The sequence below is a fragment of the Otolemur garnettii genome, unplaced genomic scaffold (assembly GCF_000181295.1).
Source record: "Otolemur garnettii isolate 467f Iridium unplaced genomic scaffold, OtoGar3 scaffold00017, whole genome shotgun sequence".
Taxonomy (NCBI): domain Eukaryota; kingdom Metazoa; phylum Chordata; class Mammalia; order Primates; family Galagidae; genus Otolemur; species Otolemur garnettii.
Window position 1 is genome coordinate 9776627 of NW_003852412.1, and position 8748 is coordinate 9785374.

Sequence of the window (8748 nt, forward strand, 5' to 3'; positions counted from 1 at the left end):
ATCAGGAAGTCTGGCTGGATGATTTCAGAATCTCAATTCCTTTGTTTCATAGGAAATTCATCATTTCTGAGAAAGAACTCAAAGGATAAAGTAGTTAGTTAAGGACGAAGGTTGTATAATAAAAAACATACAGAGGTCATCAAAATTTGTTCATGGAGAAAGTTACTGTTCCATCCTTTCTTTGCCTTTCATTAACTCTTTTGTGAACCTTTCATTAACTCTTTTACGAACTCTTTTCTTGAGCCTGTCACTTTGGCCCAAATCGCTAAGAATCTCAGGGATGAATGTTTACATTCCATCACAGATACGCTTTTTTCCCATTGTGTGAATATTTTCCTGAGGAAAATGAACTCCTTTAAAAGAAAAGCATTTATGCCAATACAGTTTATACCTACTTCTTGTCTGAGTCTACAAAACTGGGGCAAAGTTTAAAGAGAGGAATGGGGAACTGTGAGGAAGAAAACACACACACACACACACCGTGAAAGCAGGCTCCATAGACAGCAGCGCCCACTCCTATGGAGATCTTCGGGTCTAACTTGAAGAGAGGCTTCACCTATTGATTTTAGGTTCTGAAGTTTTAGGAACAAAGAAGCAGAATCTTTAGTTTTGCTACTGAAGAGTAACACTGCATCTAATTTTAGTCCAGGAGAAATGTTAGTAGGGCGGCCAGCAAGGTGGTTTATCCCTGCACTCTGGGAAGCTGAGGTGGGTGGATTATTTGAGCTCAGGAGTTTGAGGCCAACCTGAGCAAAAGTGAGACCCTGTCTTTTAGAAATAGCTGGGCATTATGGTGGGCACCTGTAGTCCCAGCTACTTGGGAGGATGAGAGAAGAGAATCACTTCAGCCCAGGAGTTTGAGGTTACCAGGGCACTTACTGAGGTGAGACTATCTCAAAAAAGAAATGTTACCTGTTTTCTTCTGCCAACCTGCTTATGACTTTTTTTTTTTACCTTTCAGATCTCTTGCTTTCCATAGTACTTTAAGATTTTTGCCCCAGTAAAATTTCTTCACCTATATCTATGCCACCTCTATTCTCATGCTCATAATCTAGGCCTCAGTGCCTGGAATACTTTCAAACCATTCCCACTTCTTGTTCAAAACACAACCCAAACATTTTTTTACTGGACCCTGTGCATATCTCACTCAGAACACTCGCCACGTTATCTGGAAGAAATCTGTTTGTGCATGTTTCCTTATCTGACTCTGTACCTTGAGGGCTCAACCCTTTGCTTACCATAGAGTAGGCCCTCAGCTGGGGATGGTGGCTCACACCTGTAATCTTAGCACACTGGGAGGTGAGTGGATTGCTTGAACTCAGGAGTTTAAGACCAGCCTGAGAAAGAGAGAGACCCTGTCTCTAAAAAAAAAAAAAAAAGAGGGGGCGGTACCTGTGGCTCAAAGAGGTAGGGTGCTGGCCCCATATGCTGGAGGTGGCAGGTTCAAACCCAGGCCCAGCCAAAAAAAAAAAAAAAAGAAATAGCTGGGCATTGAGTGGGCATCTGTAGTCCCAGCTATTTGGGAGATTGAGGCAAGAGAATTGCTTGAGTCCAGGAGTTTGAGGTTGCTTTGAGCTATGATGCCACGGCATTCCACTGGGGGTGACAAAATAAAACTGTCTCAAAAAAAGAGAGAGGAAAAAAAAAGAGTAGGCCCTCAGTGACTATTTCTTCACCCTTGGCAAGAGTGATAATAAATCATAGTACCCACCAGAAGTTCTGTGTAACCAATTATCACTTGTGATGTACTAGTAAAAAAATTTATCCTAGGCTTGGTGCCTGTAGCTCAGCAGCTAGGACACCAGTCATACACACTGGAGTTGGCAGTTCAAATCCAGCCTGGGCCTGCCAAACAACAATGACGACTGCAACCAAAAAATAGCTGGGGTTGTGGCAGACGCCTATGGTCCCAGCTACTTGGGAGGCTGAGGCATGCTTAAGCCCAAGAGTTTGAGGTTGCTGGGAACTGTGTTCCACTGCACTCTATGGAGGGTGACATAGTGAGACTGTCTCAAACAAAACAAAACAAAAAACAAACACCTTTATCCCAAAATTTAAAATAAAACACCAAAACATTGTGGGGGAAAGAGAGAGAGAGGAAAAAAAAAAGCTGCCAAAGACTAAAGACGTAAATGTGAACATAGCTGGGAACTGTGATGGGAAATAAATACATAAATACAACTCTTCATGAACATGAAAAGTTTTTTGCAATGGAGCTGAAGAAGCCCAAACAGTTATATAACATGTCCCAGTACAAACGGAACATTTTCTGTTAATGCAAAAGACTGGACTGTGGAGTGGTTTAGGACATGTTCTTGGGAGCCAGATTCCAAAGTTCATATTCCAGCTCTGCTACTTTCAAGCCACACGAAGTTAGGTGAGTTACTTGTCTGTTTCTGTAGGTTTACCATTTGTAAAATGCAGATCCATAGGGTTGTTAATTATAAGAAGTTAATATATAAAAAAGAAGTTAATATATTAAAAACATGGAAAAGCGACTGACAGAGGTATATAAATATTTATTTCAGTATTATTGTTATAATTCCCATCTTTAAGCATGACTCATGACAACAAAAAGCATGAAAAGTGAAAGTTGGAGGCCAAACATATGTGATAAGTAAATGCTGAAGCGATATGATTAAGGGGCAATACAGTTCACTCATTACATGGGGCTGTTAAAATTATACTTTCATAAACTCTTTACTCAGAGGGTAAACTCCCAAGAGAAAAAATACGCAGATTTCTGTAATCCCACCCTCCCAACCTCCCCTTCTATGTTGTGTCCATGCCAAATTTTGTGATTTACCATTAAGAACAATTTGTAATCAAGTGCAATTAAAAATTCTTTAAAAATAAATTTTGGGAATGATATAGCAGTTGTTCTCAGAACACAGAAAGTTTTGAGTTTCTTTATTGCGTTGAACACATATTCTTCTCGAATTCTCAATGAAGCAGAATTTGGGAATTACATTTCTAAATGTTGGGCCAAAGGCTTTTATGGTAAGAGCTTTATAATCCTTACTTGAATTGTGCTGGTGAGCACATATAGAATCTGCAATTTCTAATTTCAAGATATTTGGCCCTTTAAATTTCTAGGGCATTAAAAATACAACAGAATTTCTAGCCTCTTGGTACTTATTCTTTCTTCTTCCCCTTTTCATTTTTTGGTAAGACTGATAGTGGAACATTGCAATTTTTAGCTAGCTCATCTCAGTTTTCCTCACTGTGCAAAGTTCATAAAGGTAGGCACTGTGTCTATCATGCTTGTTCTCTATCTCCATTGCCAAACAGTGCAATGCACTCAATGGGCATTTCCAATGGATGATATTTGGTAAAGGGATACGAAAAAAGGCCTGTACTGGAGTAGTGGGGTACAGTCAAGCTGGTATAAATACAGATGTGAAAATCCCAGTTTTTCTAATCACAGGTGCAATCCACAGCAAGTTGTTTCACAAAACTTTTTTTTGTAAAGTAAGAATAATGCCTCGACTTCTTTGCCTTTTCTTTGTTGAGACAATGAAGGCCCCACTGGTGGGTATCTTGCTCTGTAAGCCTGTACCTTGCGATTACTCTGTAAGCTTTTCTCCTTTTCTTTTCTTTTTTTTTTTCAGACAGAGCCTCAAGCTGTTCCCCTGGGTGGAGTGCCGTCGCATCACAGCTCACAGCAACCTCCAACTCCTGGGCTTAAGCGAGTCTCCTGCCTCAGCCTCCCAAGTAGCTGGGATCACAGGCGCCTGCCACAACGCCCAGCTATTTTTTTTGGTTGCAGCCTTCATTGTTGTTTTGTAGGCCTGGGCTGGATTCGAACTTGCCACCTTAGGTGTATGTGGCTGGCGCCTTAGCCGCTTGAGCCACAGGCATCAAGCCCTTTCTCTTTTTCAATAAACTTTGTTTCATGCTTGCCTTAAGGAAAAAAAAAGATGAAAATATTTCAAATTGTATATAAAACCAGCACATTATACCCCATGAATGCATTAATGTACATAGGTATGATTTAATTGAAAAAATAAATAAATAAAAAAGGAATAATGCCTATTTTATAAGGATTATGAGAATATAGCAAGATAGTATTTTATTTTTTTTATTTATTTATTTATTTTTTGAGACAGGGCCTCAAGCTGTCCCCCTGGGTAGAGTGCCATGGCATCATGCTCACAGCAACCTCCAACTCCTGGGCTCAAGCGAGTCTCCTGCCTCCGCCTCCCAAGTAGCTGGGACCACAGGCGTCCGCCACAACACCCGGCTATCTTTTGGTTGCAGCTGTCGTTGTTTGGCGGGTCCGGGCTAGGGATTCGAACCTGCCACCTTAGGTGTACGTGGCTGGCGCCTTAGCCGGTTGAGCTATAGGCGCCGAGCCAAGATAGTATTTTATTAAAACAACTACTGAATGTATAGAATTTTCCAGGTACTGTGTTTCAAAATAATGTGCTTTAAGGCTGGGAACCGTGGCTTATGCCTGTAATCCTAGCACTTGGGAGGCAGAGGCAGGTGGCTTGCCTGATCTCACCTGTTGGAGACCAGCCTGAGCCAGAGCAAGACCTCATCTCGAAAAATAGCTGGGCTTTGTGGCAGGTGCCTATAATCCCAGCTACTCAGGAGGCTGAGGCAAGAGAATCTCTTGAGCCCAAGAGTTTGACGTTGCTGTGAGCTGTGACACCAGAGCACTCTACCAAGGGTGACAAAGTGAGACTCTGTCAAAAAAAAAAAAAAAAGTAAGTAAAAAATAAAATAAAATAAATAAAAATAAAAAAGGGCTTAAAAATTGAGTCAAATACTTCTTTCTGTAAGAAATTTCCAATACAAGTCACAGAAAATCTTATGGGTGTTCAAAGTTGGAAGTGCTGCCCTATGTTTGATGGAATCAGGAAAGAAAGTGTCATATGAAAAAATGCCACTGGAGAAAAAATACGCAGATTTCTTTAATCCCACCCTCCCAACCTCCCCTTCTATGTTGTACCCTGTGTAATGCCACTGGGTTCTCCAGGGATAGTTAGGATTTCAACAATTAAAATGGGTAGGCACGTTTGGGTTAAACAAAGAGAACATAAGCAGGGAGGTAAAAAGGTGCTGGATGTGACTGAAGAAAAGCCAGTTGCTCCTGGATTAAACTAGGAAAGTGGTGAGAGATGAGCAAGAAATGTGGGGTGGTGCCATATTGGTAATATCAGATTCTTTAATCTGAGAAACTCCTGCTGATTTGGGCCTATGACATAATAGGAAGATGACAGTAGCAGTAGTGCAGGACAGGGGGGAAGGTGGAAGTGCTTAAGAGCGGGCAAACCAGTTAAGAGAGATTATTATAATATTTGAGGTAAGACATAAAGGCCTGGACTAGGCGGAGGGAAGTGCAAATGCCGAGGATCCAAGAGAGGCACATCTCAGAGAGAATCCCCAGAAAGCCAGGAATGCCCCACACGGGAGAGAGAGATGCGGGTAGCTGGAGCCATTTACTCTAATGGGTAAGCCACAGGAAGGTTTTGGTCTGGCCTTTGGACATGGGTCATCTGGAGTTGCACCTCCCTGCCACCTTCCATTTTTTATATTCCTCTTTTGGGGGGTCACCCGCACTTCCCTCCATCTCTCCTCATTAGTAACTGTGCGTTACTAATCATCAACCTGACCTTGAATTTATCTTCACACTGTAATTCTGCTTCGTACCACTGCCTCCCACAGTACTTTCACAGCCAGTACAACCGCAGGTCAGGTCCTGGGGCTGTGGGACGCTCCACCCGCCCGGTCCCCTATCGGCTTCGCCTAGACCGCTTCCATGCTTGCGCCCCCACGGCTCTTGGACCAATAGGCAGGCCCTAGTGGTGGGACTCGACTAGCTATTGGCTGGCCATACCATGGTGAGAGATGGTGCGGTGCGGGTTCCCTGCCTGGGTGAGGGTTGTGGGCGGTTGTTAAGGAGACCGTTCGTGACGTAGCGCCGTCAGGCTGAGCCTCTCTCACATGATTGGCTGGACGATCGGACGATCCTCTCTTATTGGTCGCAGGCCCGCCCAGCTCCGGGCGTGCGTAAGGCGAGGGTTCCTTCCGCTCCCCGTCTCCGTTGACTGGAGACAGGCGTAAGAGCCGACGCTCAGGTTGGGTGTCCTCTAATGAGATCAGGAGGTGAGGGCGGTGGTCACCGAATGGGTCCGGGGCAGCTGGGAGCGGGGCGGCGGTGGGTGGGAGTGGGACTTGTGTGTGTTGGGGCCAGTCCTCCGGCTACGCCCGGCCCTGGCTAGTGGCTGCCCGCGGCTTCTGCGGACCTGGCGGGGGCTGCAGTTGCGCTTTGCCGGTGTGGCGGCCCAGTCCCTCAGGGACCTGAAGGAAACGTCCTTGACGCCTGGCAGGCGACCGATCAGCAGCTCCGCGCGGCTGGGGCAGCCGGGGGACCAGGCTGGGCCTGGGGGACTGGCGGTGGTCGGTCATCTTCGTGCCTGTGGCCACCGTCGGTGGACCTCGGGGCGTAGCCGCATTGGCTGGCCCTGTTGGAAGTAGGCAGTGCTGACTGCGCGGTCGCCGTCGTCGGGCGGGAGGGCATCCAGCAGGGTGTCTTCGGAGGCCCCTGATTCGAGAAACGCTGGGGTCGGCCGGGCCCGCAGCGCTCGGAGCAGCCGGGAGAAGCGTCTGTGGGGTCCCGGCTTTCACACCCAGGCGCTGCTGTTCGTCATCACCTTTCATTTAAGTGTCTGGAAAGATCGCTAAATGCTGCTAACGCAGAGCCCTAAAAGTACCGAGGATGGGTGATGTGTCCCTTTAATCCCATGAGAATGGGCTGCGAGGATGCGGAGCTCAATGCAGAGACTCACGCAAGGACTCAAAGGATCTTTCTTTTCTTCCTTTTGTAAGAGGAGTAGTCACCTTGGTGCTGATGTCCTTTAGTTTGGGCGAGGAAAAACGTTCCTTGGAGGTTCAAATACAGAACGGTTAATTTCTGCGGTCGGAGTGGTTTGATGTACTCCATCTTAAAATTGTCCTTTGAAATAGGAGAATATGCCTTTTTAGACTTGCTCCAGCAAAGTCATAGGAAACATCTGTTTCTGAGCCATACTAAGTAATTGTGCATGCTTTCAGCACCTCACAAGGTAGAGAATGTATTCTTTTGTTTGTTTACTTGTGAATTTCTTTTCCTCTTCGTGCAATGAAAGGCATTTTGTGACTGTAACCTAGAAAGAGCCTGAAGTGTACTATGGAAATAACTGGATTTTGCAGGCCTTCTTTTTGTAGTATCTTTTGAGAACTTACGGTAAATTTGGCAATAAGGACAAAAGGGAATTTGTAACATGAAGGATAAAAAAACTGCATAGATTACAGCACTAACATGAAAATTGATCCATGGCATAGCCATTTCAAGATAAAGAATGTGTGTTAGTATGCGTTTGTGTGTGTATACACTCTTACTCTTTTATGGTCTGGTTTCTAGACTATGGGTGCCCACTTTATGGCATCAGTATCTATTTAGGTTGACTCTTGAAATTGCCAATATTTAAAATCAGACTTTTTTACCTACAAAATTATCAGTTACATATGGTTCCATTTGATTGTCTTTGCCAGAGAACTTTAGAGCTCTAGAGTGAGCTTCATGAGTGAATGGAGGAGATGAGACTTGCAAACAGGTAGCATGTAGTAGAACTGGTTATAGAACCCAGGATTCCTGATTTCCATGAGAGGTTGTTCCCCCCAACCCCCAGAATACTGGGTTGAGTAGCAGAATGCTAGATCCTGTTAAAAATAATTGCGGTATAAGACACGGTTCTTGCCTTTAAAGAAGCAAAATGTATCCATTAATTAATTTGAGAGCAGTTCAAGATAGTATATAATCAAATACTGGATTGTGTAACATAGGAGGAATGCTAAATGGTAGGAAAGAATCCGAGCAGGGATGCCAAAACATCCTTGTCTGTAATTGGCCATAGTAGGTGGTTTCTGTGGCAGATTGGATTAGAGTTTAAGAATTCTAGTGAATTGAAATTATCCATTCTTTCAAAGAATCTGTGAAATGCTTGTGGCAAACTTAGTCTGAATAAGCAAGGCATGCATTGCCTGTTTACCTTGTTTTCTGTAAGTAAAATTTATTTCTATTGCAGCATGGCATAAATACTGTCAATTGAATTTGCAAGAGCTATCCTGTAGCTTGCTAGTGCCACTTGAAACTGCTGATGAAGGTGGATTCTATGGCATGTAAATGCTTTGCATCATCACAGGGCAATGGGGAGGGTGCTCATGAGAAATGAGGTTATTTATAATTATGGTTACTTTTGACACACCCTCACAAGATTGCTCGGTTTGTATTTCCAAATAGGTGTGGTTCTCTGTGTTTGGGATGGTTGAGGGGATCATGTGTAATTTTTTTCTTGAATGTTGTTGCAAAGATGACTTTACACCTAGGATATAATGTCTCAGGATTGAAGTCTTTTGAGGGAAAAGTGTGCAGTGTATAATTAGGGATTAATCATGCTAAACCAATTAGTGAACAAATTTGGGGTACCTTCCTGGTTACAGCTCATACTTTAATTTGGCTAAATTAATTTATTTTTTAACTTAAATTTTTAAATAATTCTTAATTTCTATTTTCTTTACAAAATTAGAGAAGGGATGAATTAACTTTTTAATAGTGTTGAATATTATTGACTTATAGGGGTTTTGAGGTGGCAGTGCGGATTAGAAATAATTTTGATGGCTCGGCGCCTATAGCTCAACCAGCTAAGGCGCTAGCCACGTACACCTAAGGTGGCGGGTTCGAATCCCCAGCCCGGACCC

The 8748-nt window shown here is 43.7% G+C and overlaps 1 protein-coding gene across 1 annotated transcript in view; it reads left to right on the forward strand.

Annotated features, from left to right (window-relative positions):
- The first annotated feature begins 5980 nt into the window (after positions 1-5980).
- HMGCR (3-hydroxy-3-methylglutaryl-CoA reductase) overlaps positions 5981-8748 on the forward strand; it is a 26439-nt gene continuing 23671 nt past the window's right edge. The window contains exon 1 of the mRNA XM_003785918.2: positions 5981-6114. Within this exon, the coding sequence (XP_003785966.1) occupies positions 6102-6114 (13 nt within the window). The 5' untranslated portion in view covers positions 5981-6101. The remainder of the gene's footprint in view (positions 6115-8748) is intronic.